We start from the raw sequence: 21,264 nt of genomic DNA on the forward strand, positions 1-21,264 counted from the left end.
ACAACCTTTCTAATAACTAAATATTTTGTAAAGAATAAATACAAGTTTTGTTGTTTTCTTTGGTCTTATCTCCATTCTAAGAATGTCACGATAGAAAGAAGTGTAGAATGATAATTAGAGTTTTTATTATATGTCATGATAGAAAGAATTGTAGAATGATAATTAGAGTTTTCATTATTTGTAAAAGAAATATTGGATCATGCTAGAGTGAAGCCTAGATAACCCATAAACTTATTTTCTTCAATGCAAAGTATGCATGTTATCTTCGTATTTAAATTTTGATTTATCATTATCCATTGACCGTTATATTTGAGGAAAAAAAAACTAGATAAACATAGTATCTTGAAGTTTAAATTTTGATACAATATTGATTATTAGATTTATTTCCAACACTAACAAATATTTAGGTTAATCTCAAATTTAAATTCTGATTTTGTAGGAAATTTAGTTTCATTTTCTTTATTCTTTTTAAATTCCTTTTTTAAAGAGACAGGTGAGATAAATTACAAGAAGCACAAATAAAACAAGAATTGGGTCCTAAGAAATAGAAGTGGGTTTGAATGAGGAAAATGAGAGAAGAACGGAGGTGAAAGTAAATAATAAGGTTCAGGAGGGAGTGATTAACAATGACGATTATTCTAGATTCAGAAATGTAGTAGTTGAACTCAATCAAATAGCAACAACAATTTTTAATTTTCAATTTGCTGGAAATTATATAAAGTATATTCTTTTACATATCTGTGTTTTTTTTAATTAAATTAAATGTTGAACATGTAGTTTTTGTTAGTACTTGAAATTTCATATTATTATTATTTTATTAGTTTCAATTAGATCTTTGATTATATTTTTATAATTTCAAGTTTATTCGAATCTTGGATGTCTTATCTATTTGTTTGAACCAAAATTTTTACCCATTTTGTATGTGTTTGAATTTAACTTATTTATTTATTGTGTTAAGAAAACTATCCATGAAAATTATGGTAATGAACAACCAGATCAAATTTAGTAGATTCAAAGGATCTAAAGACAAACTTTAAATGTATATCCCACCATTATTATAGGGCTGCTATATTGTTCTAAAAAGAGAGGAAAAAAAAATCATAATTAAATTGTATTCCAAAGAGGCATTCATAGTTTTTTCTTTCTTTTCTTCCCATTAATGTAATTACAAGTTCTGAGTCCTAAAGAACTAATTAATGTCAAATAAAGACAAGAGAGAGCCGAACAAATAAGAGTAGATATTGTTGACAAATTCCACTCAAGGGCCTCATAGCAGCACATTAAAAAGTTGACGAAGGACCAAATAAATATTTGGTGCCATTATAAAAGGCCAAGCATATCACTCGCTTTGATTCATATATCACTAGAAGGGGAAAAAAAAAAGAGCCTTTCTATTGATAAATTATTCAATCTAGCTCTAAATTTAATGGCAAAGTTAACATGGTTGTTCGTTTCTCTTTTTATTTTTATACTTGTTACCAATCTTTGTGAAGCAATCTCTTCTTGTAATGGCCCGTGTAAGACCCTGAATGATTGTTCTGGGCAATTGATTTGCATAAATGGTAAATGCAATGATGATCCTGACGTGGGCACTCATGTGTGTTCGAACGGAGGAGGAGGCAGCGGCGGCGGGGGAGGATCTTCACCACCGTCAAGCAATGGTTGTCGACCTTTTGGCAACTTGATTTGTAAGGGAAAATCACATCCGCAGTACAAATGTTCTCCTCAAGTGACTTCCTCGACTAGAGCTATCCTTACAAACAACAACTTCAGTGAAGGTGGTGACGGCGGCGACCCATCGGAGTGCGACGACCAATTCCATGATAACTCTGAATTAATAGTGGCATTATCCACAGGTTGGTATAATGGGGGTTCGAGGTGTGGAAAGAAGATCAAAATTACCGCTAGGAATGGAAAGTCTGTATTGGCTAAAGTGGTGGATGAGTGTGATTCTATAAATGGATGTGACAAGGCACATGCTCAACAACCACCGTGTCGAAACAATATTGTGGATGGCTCAGATGGAGTATGGAACGCTTTGGGACTTGACATAGATGTTGGTGAAGAGCCTATTACTTGGTCCGATGCTTAATAAAACAATAATAATGATAATAGTATAAAATACTTCTTACTGTTATATGGGAAGGATAATCTCCTATTTAAATAAAAAACACATTGTCTGATCATCACTTGTGGTGGTAATTGTATCATCTACTTGGATCCTTTTTCAGTAAAGTTTTTTTTTTTTTTCCTCAATGGACCTCGGTTTTTATATATATATAGTACAAGTTAATGTCAATATAATAAAGCTTTTGTATGTTAAATTTAGATATCTATAATTTGATTTGTATTAAATGTTTGGACTGTTTAATATATAGCAAAATTTTAGTCTATTAATATCTATCATTGATAATTCTAAAATTTTACCATATCTTTTAAATATTTTCAACAATTATACTATTTGAAATATTTTTTTCTAAATTTTCGTTCAAACTAAATGGATAAGCTTAAAATCAAGTGAGGATAAAGCTTAGCTAGATGCAGATATCCTTCATGTCATTTTCTTTTCTTTCTCTCTTATTTTTTTCCCCCAAATATTTAACTCATCTTTTTAGGTAACCATATATGTCCAAGTTAGAGATTAAAGATATGTGGAACCTTTAAAACTATAATATCTATTTAGAGGGATATTGTTGAGCTAGGTTCACTCTATGAACCTATGCATTAAATGTTTTAAATTTTCATTACCTCAGCCTAAATTGCGGATTCTTGCTGATAAATTACTATTTTGAAAATTCAAAGCAACCATATTTTGAAAAGTCTTCGAGATTTTTAAGGATATTTTTGATTGGCAATCTGGATTCTATTTTATATTTTCAAATTTACTGAGTTTAACAAATATGTGTTTGACAGATAATTTAGATTGACAGATAATTTAGATTCTATTTATAAAAACTATTTTCAGTGATCCAAACAATGCAAATTCAGAAAATAATATTTTTATGTTTTTATTGTATTCAGAATTTGAATTTTAAAATTTAAAATGCAAAATTATATTAGGTAAAAATAAAGATATTCAGAAATATTATATGTCATATAATAAATTCAATTCTTTTTTTTTAATGAAAATATGTATTATGTAATGTATTACAAATTAGTTAAATTGCAAATTTGTTTCCTATGGTTTTGATAAAATTAGGAGTTAGTCTCTATGGTTTGATATAATTCATATATAGTCTCTATGGTGTGTTAAAATACTTTTATTCTCTTAAATAATCTCTACTATAGGGACTATTTATGAAACTTTCATCAAATCATATGAACTAAATTCTAATTATAAATTATATGACCTAATTTCTAACTTCCTCCAAACTATGAGAACTAATTTTTCAGTTTATTCTATTAATAATATAACTTTCATTACAAAGTAATAATTATACGAACTTTTTTTAACATAAAACATATTTATAAATAAATTAATAATAGTTTTTTGTCAATTAACATGTTGTGGGTAAGTACAACTAGTTTACAATTGTTTAAATTATAATTCAATATTTGAATTTGCTAATAAACACATTCATAAAAACATGAAATACAACTCTGTTTTTATTTAATCTATTATTTTTAAATTTATATTTCCAGATTCTCTACCAAACAGACTCTAATAAACTCTAAGTTTTTGTTTTTATCCATTTTCTTAATTCCTGGAATCATTGTTAATGTTAGTTACGATAGTTACTTCCACTATTGTTACACTATTATTATGAGATAGGCTATATTGTGACGGCTAAATTCATGTCTCAATAGATTAAGCATCAACAAAATTAAGTCCTCACGTTATAAATGATCCCAATGCTTTTAATCTCTCTTTTCTCCCAAACCTAAATGTATTCAAAGGGAGCGTTTGGTGTGCAGATGTGAAATCTTAAGTCTAAAAATATTAAACCTAACAGTCTGGAAGCTTAGACTGTGAGGTTTAAGACTAAGAATTGTTGCACTATTATTATGAGATAGGCTATATTCTGACGGCTAAATTCATGTCTCAGTAGATTGAGTATCTACAAAATTAAGTCCTCACATTTAAACGATCTTAATGCTTTTAGTTTCTCTATTTCTCCTAAACCTAAAAGTATTCAAAGGGGGTATTTGGTGTACAAATGTTGAATCTTAAGTCTGAGAATGTTAGGTTTGGAGGTTTAGACTGTGAGGTTTAAGTAGACTGGATTTAAGAAAACTGTGTTTGGAGTGTAAGGTTTTCAAAGTCAAGATTTAAGAAGTCTGTGTTTGGAGTGCAGAGTTAAGAAACATCATAATAAAAAGTAGTTTTATAAATCGTGATTTTGTTAAATATTTTTTAATTTAATTAGTGGTTAGATTTTGGATTATTCAAATTTGTTATCTTAATTATTTTAATACAGTTAAGTTTAAAATAAACTAAAAAAATTAGAAGAATATTTATCTTTTTTTAAAATTTGAAAATGATCAAATTTTTTACGGTAACATGCTAACTTCAAATTGAAATAAACTAGTATTTTAGTCTTAGATTTAATTATTGAAAGTATATATATAATCAGATTACATATGAGGAATAAAAAAAATCATAAGTTTGAGTTTTAATTTTTATTTGGTGCTAAGTTGTTACCAACATTTTAATTCTTTATGTTTAAAAAATAATTCTAAATCTTCGAGCTAGTTAAATTGACCAACAAAAAAAAAAATGAAAATCTTAAATTAAATTAGGATTTTCTATACATATATTGTAACGACCGGATCCTTACATATTATGGTCCGACCGCTACGACATGCATACTTAGACTTTCCTATCATGAGATGAGTTTTGGTAAAAATCTTAAAAGAACATATCTAAGATTTTATTAATTAGGTAGAAAACTATATAAAAAGTTTATTTTACAAAACAACAGGATCCATAAAACATTAGCGTAGTGATACAAAAATGCATATACCTATAATAGTGAGCTTGATGGTTGGCCATTTGAGCGACGTCCAGTTCTGTCACCTATGCTGTGTCCTTACCTACAAAGTCTGTAAAATAGGATGAATATATAATATACTCAGTAAGTAGTTCTTACATAGGGTAGTGACCAAATGCACAATCATATGCAACATGTCCTGAAAACATATGATTGGGACCGAAAACATATAATAACATGTGGTGGCCGGTTATGCTTCTAACGTAAATTTCTCCGCCCTAATAGGAAGATGAGGACTTAAGAGGAAACTAACCCATCTGATGATTAGCGGGTCATACAGTCAGTAAGGCTAGAGTCGCATCCAACATCAACCATTAGCATAAACGTAAGATTGGACTAGATGGGTGCAACCATACATACCTTGTTAGTCCCTAGCATAAACTTGACATAGAATTGGGTCTAGAGGAGTGCAACCATACATGCCCTGCTAGCCCTAGAAGCATAACCTTTATCTAATTAAAATTTAATCTTATTTCATCATTGTGAACAAACATAATGCATGGGGTCCCTTGTCGATAAACGTATTTTATACATGTAATGCAACATAACAATAACATAATTATGCAACATATTAAAGGTACACTACCATGAAACACTTAAAAAGAGGGTGAGATAAACTACTTACCTTGACTGTGATCCTAGTTATTCCTTATTATTCCTTATGGTTTAATCAGTAGAGCTTTCCCTCTTAAACCAGAAGGAAATTTGGGCAGCACTTCCCTCGCGTTTCTCCTTCTAACTAACAAAATTACTTCACCCTTTCCACACGATTTTTATTACTGAGTTTTGTTTGAGAATGAGTTTAACTTCTAGCCCAAAGCCTCCTATTTATAGCCATTTCCAGCTCTTCTCTGTGTGACAACTCATCCTACAAATGACTTCTTTAAAATTACTTAGGTTTAAAAATTTCTCTTAATAAGACATCTAATTTTGGCTAACGTTTGCCCTTACGTCATCAATCTTTGTTTGCATTCAATTTTAGGGTTTTCCATGTATAATTTATAAGATCGTGGCTAAATTTAACGCATAATCCACGCTTCTGTCCAAATCTCGCTCTTTCCAGATTTCTCACTGGTGTACTTTCGTGGCTCTCGCTCTCTCCAGCTTTCTCGCTGGTTTTACTCTCGTGGCTCTCGCTCTCTCCCACTTTCTCGCTGAGAATGTCGCTCTCTCCACTCTCACTCTCTCCAATTTTCTCTCCAATCTTGCAAGTGTGGTTCTTTCCTTCTTTCTCTCCATCTTTTCTCTCCAACTTTTCTCTCTTCCAGTTTTCTCTCCAATATTTCTCTCCAATCTCGCTCTCTCCAGGTTTCTCTCGCTGAGAATCTCGCTCTCTCCAATTTTCTCTCTAATCTTACTCTCTCCAATCTCGCCAGTGTGGCTCTCTCTTTCTTTCTCTCCATCTTTTCTCTCCAATCTCGCTTTCTCCAAGTTTCTCTCCACCAATCTCACTAGTTTTTACGCGTGGGTTGCCTTCATCGTTTGTGACACGTGGATTCCATTTCCCCTTTTTAACTCTTTTAAATTTTAATCGTATATGGGCAATTAATTCACCTCCAATTATTCCAATGAGCAGTGCCCAAACAAAAAGTTATCTACTGTTCTTTGTCTCCCGAATTAGCTAGCGTCCAACTTCTAATTAATCCTCCCTGATTCTGTCCCCTTATTCATTATTTCTGGATAATTAGTAAATTTCTTTTTTTTTTTCAATTCTAAATTTCTACCCGATTTTCCTATTAAATTGATATATTTTTCATTCTTAATTATATATTTTATTTGTTTTCTTGCTTTCTAAATTAGGGTTAGGGTATTACATTTATCACCCCTTAAATAAAATTTCGTCCTGCTTAACATTTGACATTTAATGTCCTGTAGTGTATGCATACAAATTTGGGTTGTTACATTCTTCTCCCCAAGCATATGCTATTACCTTTCCGTGTTGCATCAATACACAACCAAGCCCCTTCTTCGATGCGTCATTGTACACAGTTAAACCCCCTGATCCATCAGGTATAGTGAGAATAGGGGTTGTGGTTAACTTTTTTTTTTTAGTTTTTGGAAGCTTTGCTCACATCGGTTCCAGAAAAAAGGATTATTCTTCTTGGTGAGGTTAGTTAAGGACTTGAGAAATTCTTCACAAATCGTCTATAATATCCTGCTAATCTAAGGAAGCTTCGCACTTTACTGACTGTTGTTGGGCGAGGCCACTTGCTAACTGTTTCAATCTTAACAGGATCTATTGAGATTCCTTCTTGCCTTACAATATGTCCTAGGTAGGCAACTTGTCGCGTCCAAAATCACACTTGGAGAATTTAGCATACAACTTTTCATTTCTTAATATGGAAAGGACGTCCCTAAGATGTTTTTCATGTTCTTCCTCAGACTTGGAATAGACCAAAATATCATCTATAAATATGATCACGAAGTTATCAAGATAGTCTTTAAAAATTCTATTCATCAAGTCCATGAAGGCTGCTGGGGCATTCGTTAATCCAAAGGGCATCACAACGAATTCATAATGCCCATATCTTGTTCGAAAAGCAGTCTTGGGTATATCAGACTCCTTGATTCGTAGTTGATGATATCCAGATCGTAAGTCTATTTTGGAGAATACTGAGGCTCCTTGTAATTGGTCAAATAGGTCATTAATGCATGGGAGTGGGTACTTATTCTTTATTGTCAACTTATTCAACTCCCGATAATCTATACATAAACGCATTGATCCATCCTTTTTTCTTAACAAATAAGACAGGTGCTCCCCATGGAGACACGCTAGGGCGTATAAATCCCTCATTTAACAATTCTTGTAATTGTATTTTGAGTTCTTTTAATTCCACAGGTGCCATTCTATATGGTGCTTTAGATACTGTTTCAGCTCCGGGAGTTAGATCTATACAAAATTCTATTTCTTGACTAGGTGGTAAACTTGGTAGCTTTTCTAGGAATACATCTTCAAATTCTCTTATTACAGAAATGGCCTTAATTTCATCCTTTTGGTTTCGTAAATCCACTACACTTGCTAAATATGCCCAAGCCCCATGGTTGAGCAAATGTTTAGTTTTTAAGGCTGAAATTATTCTTGGGCTGATTGTGTATTAGAACTCTTAAACTTAAACTTGGTTCCTGTTGGAAAGGTGAATATGACCTCTTTATTATGGCAATCTATGCTTGCATAGTTTGCTGCTAACCAGTCCATACCTAGTATTATGTCAAAATCACTTATGTCTAGGATGATAAGGGCCACTCCTAGTTTATGTCCTGATACTGACAATTCATAGTTTTCCACTACTGAGTTGGCCAACATAGATACTCCGGCAGGAGTAGCTACGGATAAAATGTAGCCTAAGGGCTTTGATGTTAATTGAGCATGTTGTGCAAAGTTGTAGAGATGAATGAATGACTAGAGCTCGAATCAAATAAAGTGAAGGCATATACCCGAGGATGGGTAATGTACCTGTAACAACTGCATCTTGATCCTCTGCCTCTTGATGTGTAATAGCAAACACTCGTCCTTTCTGTTGTTGGGTAACTTTGTTACTAGTAGGCTGGGTGCTCTAAGCAGTTAATACTTGGTTGATGAGCTTTCTGCAAGCCTTTGCATAGTGACCCGTCTGGCCGCAATTGAAACACACCTTTAAGTTCTGAAGACATTGACCCTGATAGTGTTTTTCATAATTTCTGCACTTAGGATATGTGAATGTTTGACTCTTCTGTTGTGACTGTATGCCCTGAGTGCTTTGGAAAATTTTTACTTTCCGTTGTGAACATTGAGAGTCTTGTTGGGTGAATTTCCTTTTTTGATTTGGAATGAATCCTTGTTCAGAAGTTGAGGTTTTGACAGCAAGATTTACTTCCATGAGTAAGGCCGACTCGAGGGCAAGAGCATACTCTATATGTTGGAAAGTAGTAACAATGCCTCGAATGCCTTCTCTTAATCCCCAAATAAACCTTTCCACCTTCTTCTCTTCTGTGTCCACTAGTCGAGGGACAAAGTGGGACAAGCGCTCAAATTTCCATTCATACTCTGCCATCGACATGTTCTCTTGACAAAGATTAAGAAATTCCACTTCCTTTTGATATCTCACTGTCAAAGGAAAATACTTGTTGTAAAAAACTTGATTGAATTGCTGCCATGTGACTGAACCTTTAATTGTTCTTTGTGTGGATTCCCACAAGAACTTTGCATCACCTCTTAACATGAAGGTGACACAATTTACTTTCTGTTCTTCTGGGATGTTCATGTGGCGGAAAATAGTTTCTATTGATGTTATCCAATTCTCTGCTATAGTTGGATCCATAGATGACCCATCAAATGTTGAAGGATTGAACTTCTTGAATTCTTAAATGATCTTCGAGTCATTTGTAGTCAGTTATTGGTGTGGTGGACGAGGTTGTGTTTCCATTACTCATATTTTGTATTAGTATTTGTAGAGCATCCGGTGTAAGTAACACATAAGGCGTTTGCCCATGTCCTTGATTTTGATCTCTTGTGGATTCACTTCAAGGTCTGCCTCGTCGTGTTGGAGCCCTTTGTGGTGGCATCTGGTACACACATTTTATTTTCATAATAAGGAAGCAATCTAATTTTATTTATTTATTTATTTTTTAACTCATACCTTATGTTTACTAAATTATTTACTAAATTACTTGTTTGAAAATTCCACTTACCAGCGTATTTGGCATAACTGTGGGCATCACTTAACAAGCCGAACCATCAAACACCACGACTCTTCTAATTAGTAGAGCCTAATTAGCTCAAATACTCTGATACCAAGCTGTACCAACTGGATCCTTACATATTATGGTCCGACCGCTACAACATGCATACTTAGACTTTTCTATCATGAGATGAGTTTTGGTAAAAATCTTAAAAGAACATATCTAAGATTTTATTAATTAGGTAGAAAACTATATAAAAAGTTTATTTTACAAAACAACAGGATCCATAAAACCTTAGCGTAGTGATACAAAAATGCATATGCCTATAATAGTGAACTTGATGGTTGGCCATTTGAGCAACGTCCAGTTCTGTCACCTACGCCGTGTCCTTACCTACAAATTCTGTAAAATAGGATGAGTATATAATATACTCAGTAAGTAGTTCTTACATAGGGTAGTGACCAAATGCACAATCACATGCAACATGTCCTGAAAACATATGATTGGGACCAAAAACATATAATAACATGTGGTGGCCGGTTATGCTTCTAACGTAAATTTCTCCGCCCTGATAGGAAGATGAGGACTTAAGAGGAAACTAACCCATCTGATGATTAGCGGGTGATGCAGTCAGTAAGGCTAGAGTCGCATCCAACATCAACCATTAGTATAAACGTAAGATTGGACTAGAGGGATGTAACCATACATACCCTGTTAGTCCCTAGCATAAACTTGACATAGAATTGGGTCTAGAGGGGTGTAACCATACATGCCCTGCTAGCCCTAGAAGCATAACTTTTATCTAATTAAAATTTAATCTTATTTTATCGTTGTGAACAAACATAATGCATGGGGTCCCTTGTCGATAAACGTATTTTATACATGTAATGCAACATAATAATAACATAATTATGCAGCATATTAAAGGTACACTACTATGAAACACTTAAAGAGAGGGTGAGATAAACTACTTACCTTGACTGCGATCCTAGTTATTCCTTATTATTCCTTATGGTTTAATCAGTAGAGCTTTCCCTCTTAAACCAGAAGGAAATTTGGGCAGCACTTCCTTTGCGTTTCCTCCTTCTAACTAAAAGAATTTACTTCACCCCTTTCCACGCGATTTTATTTACAGGGTTTGTTTGAGAAGAGTTTAACTTCCAGCCCAAGCCTCCTATTTTTTAAGCCAATTCTAGCTCTTCTCTGTGTGACAACTCATCCTACAAATGCTGCATTTTAAAATTACTTAGGTTTAAGAATTCTCTTAATAAGACACCTAATTTTGGCTATGTTTGCCCTTACGTCATCAACCTTTGTTTGTATTCAATTTTAGGGTTCTTCATGTATAATTTATAAGATCGTTGCCAAATTCAACGCATAATTCACGCTTCTGTCCAAATCTCGCCGTTCTAGTTTTCTCGTTGGTTTGGCTCTCGTGGCTCTCGCTCTCTCCAAATTTCTCACTGGTTTACTCTCGTGGCTCTGCCTCTCTCTAGCTTTCTCGTTGGTTTTACTCTCGTGACTCTCGTCTCTCCCATTTTCTTGTTGAAATCTCGCTCTCTCTAATTTTCTCTCGAATCTCACCAGTTGTGCTCTTCTTTCCTTCTCTCCATCTTTTCTTTCCAACTTTGTTCTCTCCCAGTTTTCTCTCCAACATTTCTCTCCAATCTCGCTCTCTCCAGGTTTCTCTCGCTGAGAATCTCGCTCTCTCCAATTTTCTCTCCAATCTCGCCAGTGTGGTTCTCTCCTTCTTTCTCTCCATCTTTTCTCTCCAATCGCTCTCTCCAGGGTTCTCTTCACCAATCTCACATAGTTCACGCGTGGGTTGCCTTCATGGCTTTTGACACGTGGATTCCACTTCCCTTTTTTAACTCTTTCAAATTAATCGTATATGGGCAATTAATTCACCTTACCTCCAATTCTTCCAATGAGCAGTGTCCAAACAAAAATATCTACTATCCTTTGTCTCCGAATTAGCTAGCGTCCAACTTCTAATTAATCCTCCCTGATTCTGTCCCCTTATTCATTTATTCTGGATAATTAGTAAATTTCTTTTTTTTTTTTTCAATTCTAAATTTCACCGATTTTCTTATTAAATTTTATATTTTTCATTCTTAATTATATATTTATTTTTTCCTACTTTTAAGTTTAGTAGTAATTTACATTTACCTACTTCCTTAAATAAAATTTCGTCCTGCTTAACATTTGGCATTTAATTTCCTGTAGTGTATGCGTACAAATTTGGGTTGTTACATATATATATAGCCTAAATAAATATACCTATTTATACAATTGCAGTATAATGAGCTATTATTTAACAAAAATATGGCTTAATTTACTTTTTTAGCTCTCAACATGTAAGAAAAGTTTCTTGTGGTTATGAACATTTCAAAACACGCCAAAAATAAACCATGGTATATGCAATGTATATTTACATTTTCCACTATATTACCAATATATTTGACATATATTTGAGATCTCAATAGATAGGCAATCGATTTTCAACTAGAAAAATAGAAAATAAATGCAATCTCCTACAATGAAGGAAACATTAATTTTAAACAAATAGAAGAGAGAATAAAAAAAGATACTACTACTAATAATAATTAAAAAACACCAAAAGAAAAAATAATTAGAAGAAAATTAAATGTATTTTAAAAAATATAATTGTAATTAAACTAAGAGCTTCTTTGGAATGACTTAGAAAAAAAAAATTTGACGTTGGGGTGGTCAGAAATGGCGGCCGGAGTTGGTAGCCAAAGGTTGGCCCTCGACAATGGTTAGAGTTGGTGTCCAGAGGTTGACCGGTGGCAATCATCGGATGTGGTAGTCAAAGTTGGCCAGCAAACTTCTTAGATTAAATTAGAACAAAAAAGAAAGGTTAGTCCATAGTTTTACTATTCAAATCCATAGAAAAAGAGTGTAGGAAGCTAAGACTTCCTAGATCCTTGCCCCAAACAAGGGTTGAGCTTAACATGCCTAACCCATTCAATCCCAACTCTTGAAATAAACACTCCAAACATTTTTACTTGTATCAAAATGATGGACATAACTCTGTCACTTTTGTTAAATTATTATTTGAGGATTAGTTTGCCTCAATAAAACTATTAGGTATTGTATGGAAAAGAAAGTGTAACAATATCTTAAATTTATATCTAGTAGTAATGAAATGAAATAATATATTCTGTCGACAATTATTATGAGACAACCACATTGTGATTGATTAATTTTAAAAATCAAAGATAAGAAAACAGTGAAAAATTGTAATAGGTGGGAAAATAAATTAAGAAAATTATAAACTTAGCAATGAGTTATTTTAGTTTGCATGTATAGCAAATGTTCTAATTCTATTTTTTGTTTTTTCCGGATTCTGATTTTAGCCTTTAACAAACTTGGAAAATCCTATGTAGTTTTCCAAATACGATAATTTCGCTTTCTTCCAAAATTTTTTCCCGCGCTTTTCTTCTCCTCATGATCATCATGAATATGAAATGCATTAAATATCATTTTACACCTCCAATCAACACGTCAAGGCTCAAGCTAATCACTTTACACCTCCCGCTAGCAGACTTTTCATTCAAATATGCAATGCCTCTTGGGCTAAAGAATAGTATCCCAATCTCAACAAATCAACATTTAGAAATTTGTGTTGAAATCTTCAAATATACAATAAGGAAATTTCTTTCATATGACTTGTTATAGCTTTTGGATATGGTCTTTTGAAATTTGGGAATCTCACCCCAAAAAAAGCGCAAAAATGTTAAAATTGAAATTTGGGGATGCGCAGAAAATTTTCGGAAGTATCCGTGTGTGCCACTAGCCTCACCCCATCCACAATGCGCAGAAAACCTAAATTTCATTTTTCTCTGTCTTTTCTTTCCTTTTCTTCGTCCCTGCATGCCAAAAAACCCAAATATTCTCTCTCGAATCTCAACCCTCATTTCTCTCAAATCCCAACTTTCAAAAATTGAAACGCACTCATCTTCTCTTAGAACCTAACCTTCACTATTGATGAGAAGGTTAGGTTCTCATGAGTTCTATTCATTGCGATGTGCTCATGAGGGGAATGAAAGTGAAAGGCGAAGCGGCAACGAGAATGGGAATCGTGGAATCGGCACACGACGACGAGGATGATATCATGAAGGCTACCACTTCTTTTCCATTTAATAAGGCTCCGCAAATTTTTGTTCAACAAGCCTCACTTTCCTCTTCCCTCCCTGTTTCCCCTTTCCAGGTCTAGGCTTCTATCCCATGGCTGTTTAACCCCCCCCTTTTTTTTTCCAGTTCCAGTTATGTCCCTTTTGATTAAATCGATTACATAGTCATCCTCGACCAAGGATTCATCTTTTTCAGCTTCCCATTTTTCTAAATCCATTTGGATTAAGAGAATACTATTCCATAGAAGTGGGTTTTCGTCTTTCAGCCTAGCAAGGTTCGAGAGGTTGGCTACTTCTTATGTTTTGGTTCATAACCATGAATTTGATTGAGGTAAATCTTCCATTTAACTCAAGACCTCTTCACCCTTGAATAACTCAAGACCTCTGCTGCTACAATATGTATTTTCTAGTTTTTTGTTTTATTTATTTTCTTGTAGATTCTTCCTCTCTTCTCATCTGCTGCTAACAATATTCGTGTTCAAGTTTCTCTGTTTTTCTTCTCCATTTTTATTTTTCGTTCATGGTTCAAGCATCTCCACGGGGTAAAAAATCTTATTCCTTCTTATTGTTCTCCTTCTATTGTTGTCAATTCGCCATTAAATCACATTTCTCCATTTAGGGCTTTACTTTTGCCAAAGGATTTCACCATCAATTTATCCTTAACCTCTCTCTCTCTCATCTTCTCTGTTGTTGCATGATGGTTATGCAATGACTCTTTAGATATCTCTATGACACTCAAGGAAGATTAGTCAAAAAGTTAGATATATGTTTGTACTTCTTTGATGCATTAGATGCTTTTATTATGTGACATGTTCTCTCTCTTTTTATGTCTTAAAATAAGAATTTTGAAAGTGGGTTGGATATATGCATAATTTTGTCTCTTTTAGCAGTGGTAGTTTTGTTTTCTATATGTTCATCCAAATGCTCAACATTTCATTTAGATCCAAGATGAGTTTGCATCTAGTATGTGATAACCGGCAGAAATGCCAGTTATTATAAGCCTTTTATTTAAAATTATGAGAGATAATAAATAGAAAATACGGTGAAAATATTTAGAATTTGCAAAAAAGTGAGTTTTGCGTTGATTAGCACCTAAATCTTCACTGACCCCAATATTATGCGTTACTCCGTGTCAAATTGTCTATTTTTGTAGCTATCGCGGGAATCAAACGCATGCATTGGAAATGAGCAATTGCAGACAAGCGCATGCGCTGAAGCCAGGTGACCACAAAGACAAACACATGTGCTGAAAATCGAGCTATTGCATAAACGAATGCATGCGGTGATCGCAAGCGTCCATCGCATGGAAGTTGTGGTGATCAAATGCGCCCATCGCATGGAAGTTGCGGTGATCAAGTGAATGCGGTGATCACTTGGAGATTGCGGCCACGAAGTGACAATCATAATAGAAGGGTGATCGCAAGATGGGTAGAATGCGTTGATACTTCAGCTGAATCAAGCTCGGACGCATACCTTGGGAGTATCAACAAGATAAGACGATGTGACATTGCCCATACCGCAACGAAGGCAGCAGTGAGACATAACGCAATCATGATAGTTGTTGGCGTTTAAACTCTATAAATAGCCCATTGGACCTTCATTTCAAAGCATTCGAACTTCTGCCTAGGCAGAAGTTTGCGATCACAAATGAGAGCATGAGTGAGATTTTCAGTGAGAATTCTTCATCTCCACAAACCAGACCGAGTGACGACCGAAGCTTTTGCCAGGGATAGAGCTCGAGAGAGACATCTCCACCATTCATCCATGGCACCACCGGTAACCTTGACTCAGAGTCTTTCATTTCTCCTCTAACCTCTGTATTGTATTACATTTTAGCTTAAGATATTAAGACATTTTGTAAATGCATATCTTGATTCCTTCAATGTCATCTTCTTCATCATCTTTATCTTTATCATCATTTACCTTCATCGTTTATTTATCAAAGGCGATCGCATACTTAATTGTGTAGCCTAGAGATAGGACGCATGTAGCAACCTACCGAGAGGTGTGCGTTGTGCGAGTATAGTGAGTTAATCCTCTTTGCTTGGTGAAAGGCTATAGCAACGCTTGTCTATAGGTTGTTGCAATGCTTGTCCATAAGTTAATTAGCCGTGTCTAACTACTTGAGAAGGTAAGAGATAGAACACACTAAAGCAAAGTATCCATTGTTCCCAGAGATAGGCACAATCTTATGCTTGATGCAACCATGCACTATAGAGATATAGTCATGCGGCTGACCATCGAGAGGTGTGCGATGCGTTAGTGTGACAAGCTGGGATTACTTGAGCGATTGAAGATAATAAACATTATTATGCGTTAACGGTTGTTATGTATCTATCGATTCTCATCGCAAATCTCCTATTGCTCAATCTATTTATTTAGGAGTAGAAGTAGTGTGTGTTTCCATTAAACTTCTTCTTTTTACTTTTATTCATCGCCTCAAATGCATTGCTTCACAAGCATTATTGAGTGACAAGTCCTTGTGTTCGATCTTGGATTACCTGAGAAACTTGCGTTTTCGTTATACTTGGCGAGAAGACAAGAAAACTTGTGATAGGAACGCATGGTCATTGCATACTAGATTAATACATTTTCATTCCAACGCATGACCTCCGACGCATGGGCATAAATGCATAGCTTAAGCATGTATAATGCATGATTGCGTGCATAACCCCATCACCGTTCCATCTTATCCAACAGTATGACCATAAAAATTCTCAACAATGCATATAGAAATCATATGTTCAACATGCTTGTGCTTGGTGCCTGTAGATTTTTTTCTCTTAGATTAAATATTATGAATGTTATCTAATGGAATAAATACCTACAATATGACCAACTAGTTTTGTATTATTTGGAGAAAGTTGTTTGACCATATATAACTTCTTTTTGTAGGTTCAAATGAGATGACTTTGTTAAGATTATGTATCAAACATTTAATGATGCATGAGAATTTTCTTAAAGGGTTTCAAACCTACATTCCACATGTTTTTTTTTTTAAACTGAAAAACATAGTTGCCGTTAATTGCAATTATTCTTCTAGATCTAGCTGTATTTTAACTAGAGACCGTGAAGTTAGATATTGTATTAGTAGTATCACGTTTTTGCTTGCTATCAAGACTTGTCTCAATCTCCTTAGACTTTTTGGTTCCTGAAGTTTGGATGTATCATTGAAGAACCCATTTGGAATATTTGTTATCTGATTTTCAGTGGCCGTACTTCAACATCAAAATTTACGTAAACCATACCTTCGTTTTATGTGACAAGTGTGTAACTTGGCATGGTCCAAGAATGTTAATGAACTTGTCAATACTCATAGGTTCTCCTAAAACCAAGTAATAGGCTGGAGATATCCAACTATGTTTAAGGTTCGTCGGTTTTCTGTCCTCTTTCTCAACCATGGTCATATGATTTCATTTTCTAGTCTAAATTTAATACATGCTCTTATATAGTTGGCAACATTGACTATTTAGTAATTAACCATCTCTCTTTTGGTTATCTTTAAAATTTTTATAGTGAATGTTGATTTCTCAAAGGTTACTCTCGTTTGACTTGTATTGTGTCTTATCTGAAGTAATCTTGAGTTAATTCTTGATCTAGAGTGAGTTGGCTTTTAATTTGGAGTTGGTTGTTGATTCACGACTGAACTATTTATGCTTTAATACTTTTAGACTGATCTAGAGTGAGTTGACTTTTAATTTACGGCTGAACTATTTGACTTGAATTAGTAATCATGTGTTTTTACTCTGCATGTTAACAATGTATTTCTTTATCAAAATAACATTAGGTTAAAAACATTTTCAAGATACTTTTGGTATGCTTTTTCACTCCTTTAAGAACGTGGTTTTAATTTTTATTAATGTCCCTTCTATTCTGATTAATGAGAATCGATTGAAGCTAACCGATGCAAAACACTTTCCACTACAAGTAGTTACTAGTCAACTTTGCAGTATCATTCAAACGGATTCTTATTCTGCAATTTCGTTCTATCCACAAAATTCTTGTTCCACTGCGGCTTTTGTACAAGTTAATATACAATTATTATTAATGTCCCTTGCTCCTGTATTATTTTTGTGGTATAATCTTTTTGTTGCCTTGCTTTCCTCTTCTTGATTACATTCGACTGTAATCCAATATCCACCCATTTTTTTTAGTGTTTGGTTCTTTTGATTAAGTTGATATTTAATTAAATGCCCTTGCTTTATGGTGTTGCTTTTGAGAACTTTTCAAGAAAGGTACATTTGTCACACTTTTCTTCATTCTCGACTTATTCATGTTAAATTGAAGCAAGTAGGTTGTTGATAGCGAATAGAGAGGGATGACACAGATATCCAAGTGGATGGAGGATGTGCACAAGAATATGGATAATAACACATGTACATTCATAACCATCACTTGTGAGATTGATAATATTGTTATAGGTACCGATATTAAGGTTCATAATTTGTGAGAATGATTCCATCTTATGTCTTTTCTTATGCTATTGACATCTTATGAACTAGAGATGTTACTATATTCTTTTTTTTTTTATTGGGAGAAGTTTAAATGAAATGAACGGGAACTTATCTGAAGATTGTGCATTGTTGTGTAAACAATATATGGATTAGCTTATGAATGAAATTAGTGCCAATTTACTTGAAGTGTGTAGTTGTGCTCTTTAAAATCTGGTCATTTGATAGTTTTATTTGGAATATGAAGAATAACACATGTATATTCATAACCACCACTTGTGAGATTGATAATAGTGTTATAGGTACCAATATTAAGGTTCATAATTTGAGAGAATAATTCTATCTTATGTCTTTTTTTTCTGCTATTGACATCTTATGAAAATGAGAGGTTACTATATTCCCTTTTTTATTGGGTGGAGTTTAAATGGAATGAAAGGGAACTTATTTGAAGATTGTGCATTGTTGTGTAAACAATATGTGGATTAGCTTGTGAACGAAATTGATGCCAACTTACTTGAAGTGTGTAGCTGTGCTCTTTAAAATCTGGTCATTTCATAGTTTTATTTGGAAGGTTTTGGGTTTTCCTCGGAAAAGTTGTGTATCTGTGTATCATTTAGGTACTTTTTAAGAACTTTTTACATGGTTTCCAAGGTCAAAATGGGGCTAAGCTTATTTTAAAGAACATTTTAGGTGGTTTATTCATGGCTTTCTTTCGTTATTTTAGATACTAATTAAATGTACATTTAATTTGTGTCTAATGATGAGCAAGATACACAGTGGAAAATGTTTTAGATACTAATTAAATGTACATTTCTTTCATTATTTTTAAGAACTTTTTACATGGTTTCGAAGGTCGTTTTTTCTTGATTTCTTCTTTTCATATGGGTTAAATCTAATTGTTTGTTATGTTTCATTTTTAGAAGAGACTATTAAAGAAGACCAAATTCTTTTCTTTTCAAACAGTAAGAAGGTAGACTTACCAACAAAACATGATGCATATTATGGAGGCCAAACTCATAAATGAAGATGCAATTGGTGAAGGACTTAATAATGCATGCAATGTCTAGTAACACAACTAAGTTGGAGTTATTTGGATTTTTGATATCAACATATTTTGTAATTTATAGAGTATGTTTTGTTTCCTTTCTAAATATTTGATACTCATATTATATCTCTTTTTTATTGGGCAATATGAATCTTGTATGAATGCTTGTTTATATACATTTTGATTATGTGGATTATAAATATTTTTTTATTTGACTTTTAATGTATAATGAAGTATAAAACACAATAATATTAATATGAACATATGTATTCAATAAGCTATAAAAGATGAAATTATAAGTATTCATCTATAAAACTTTATGAAAACTATGAAAAGAGAAAAAATTATTTCAAAAATAATTTTATAGCTTTTTCAAAATGCTATCTTTCATTTACGAAGGTCAAATTAGCTATTTAAAACTTATCTTTATAACTTTTACAAAATGCTATAAAAATTTTAACATTTCATAGCATTTACCAAGTGCTATAAAAGAATAATTTTTAGAGCATGTAACTAAATGCTACAAAAAAAAGTTGAACTTCTTGTAGCATTTTAAAAACACCATAAAAAGCCCAAGATTTTTAATAGCATGGGCTGTTATGACTTCGTATAAAGTGCTAATAAAGACCAACGATAGCATTTTTTTGAAGCAATCGTAGGCCTTTTTTCCTGCAGTGGTAAAATACACATTCTTGATAGCAACTATTAGAATGTATTTTATACGTTCGTACAACTATATATCAACAATATATCACATATCAATCAACTTTCAAATATGTTAGATATCGAGGCAACTTTCAAGAATATTAATAACATATCAGTCGTGAATCACATAGCAATAATCAACTTTCAAGTATATTAATAGCATATAAGACATCAAAGAGATTTTTAAGAGTATTGATAGAATATCAACAATGTATAGAAAAACAATCAACTTTAAAAAATATCAATAGCATATCAGACATCAAACAATTTTCAAGTATATCAATTCTCTCGAGAGGTCACAATTTGATTTACTTTAGTGCTCAACTAATATACTTTAAATTTGATATATCAACAGTACATCTAACTTTAGGGATAAAAGTCCTAATGTAGCGAAAAAATCAAGACCTAACTCAAAATTAATTGAGAAATCAAAATACCTATACATTGGAAAAAAAAGAAAACTGAACATCACAGAGACTTAAAATAATTAAACCTACTATAAAATTTCTAGGTTAAGCATGCTTTAAAATAAGAAATTCAATCAGTAGTAGAAAGGAAAACAAAACTTACTTTCGTTGAAGACTCGAATGGAAGAATGCTAATTCTCTTTGGGATTGAAATCACGAACACTACCAATTCAGAAACATCCCTATTCTTTGAGAATTTTGTTATTGGTCTTGTGCGAACCAATTTCTAATTGGGAAGATAGGAGAGATTTTTTGGAGAGATTTTTCCCCCATAAAACACTTATGTTTAGAGAATCACACCCTACACTTACATTTTCAGATATATCAACCAAATGAAAGAGATAGAGGAAACATGCGAGCTATCCCACGTTTTAGATAACTCCCCTACGTGGGAGTTATTTGATTTAATAAAGCCAAAAAAATAATTTAATTAATTAATTAATTAAAATAATTAATATTAATTAAATTAATAATTAATTAAATCTGATTTAACTAATAATTTCATTTAAATCATATTTAAATGAAACATCTCTCACATAACTTAGTTTTAATTCAATTAATTTAATTAAATCAGATTAAATTAAATTAAATTAATAATTAATTAATTAATTCTCCAATTCATTAATTACCAAATTAAATATAAAATATTTAATTTAGCCTACATTTGAATCATATTCAATTGTATTTCTCTCATACTTTATAGTTTTAATGTGCATCTAATATGAATTAATTTTAACCTATAGTCTTAATATGAATCCAATTCATATGAAATTAATATTTGAACTCCTT

The 21,264-nt window shown here is 32.9% G+C and overlaps 2 protein-coding genes across 2 annotated transcripts; one reads left to right on the plus strand and one right to left on the minus strand.

Annotated features, from left to right (window-relative positions):
- The first annotated feature begins 1,344 nt into the window (after positions 1-1,344).
- Positions 1,345-2,256, plus strand: LOC120088778 (kiwellin-like). Its single transcript, XM_039046217.1, has one exon. The coding sequence runs from the start codon at positions 1,427-1,429 to the stop codon at positions 2,090-2,092; it is 666 nt and encodes a 221-aa protein (XP_038902145.1). The 5' UTR covers positions 1,345-1,426; the 3' UTR covers positions 2,093-2,256.
- A 6,289-nt stretch (positions 2,257-8,545) lies between these two features.
- Positions 8,546-9,289, minus strand: LOC120088923. The gene has a single exon (XM_039046361.1). The coding sequence runs from the start codon at positions 9,287-9,289 to the stop codon at positions 8,546-8,548; it is 744 nt and encodes a 247-aa protein (XP_038902289.1).
- Positions 9,290-21,264: the final 11,975 nt, after the last annotated feature.

The sequence above is a fragment of the Benincasa hispida genome, chromosome 10 (assembly GCF_009727055.1).
Source record: "Benincasa hispida cultivar B227 chromosome 10, ASM972705v1, whole genome shotgun sequence".
Taxonomy (NCBI): Eukaryota; Viridiplantae; Streptophyta; class Magnoliopsida; order Cucurbitales; family Cucurbitaceae; genus Benincasa; species Benincasa hispida.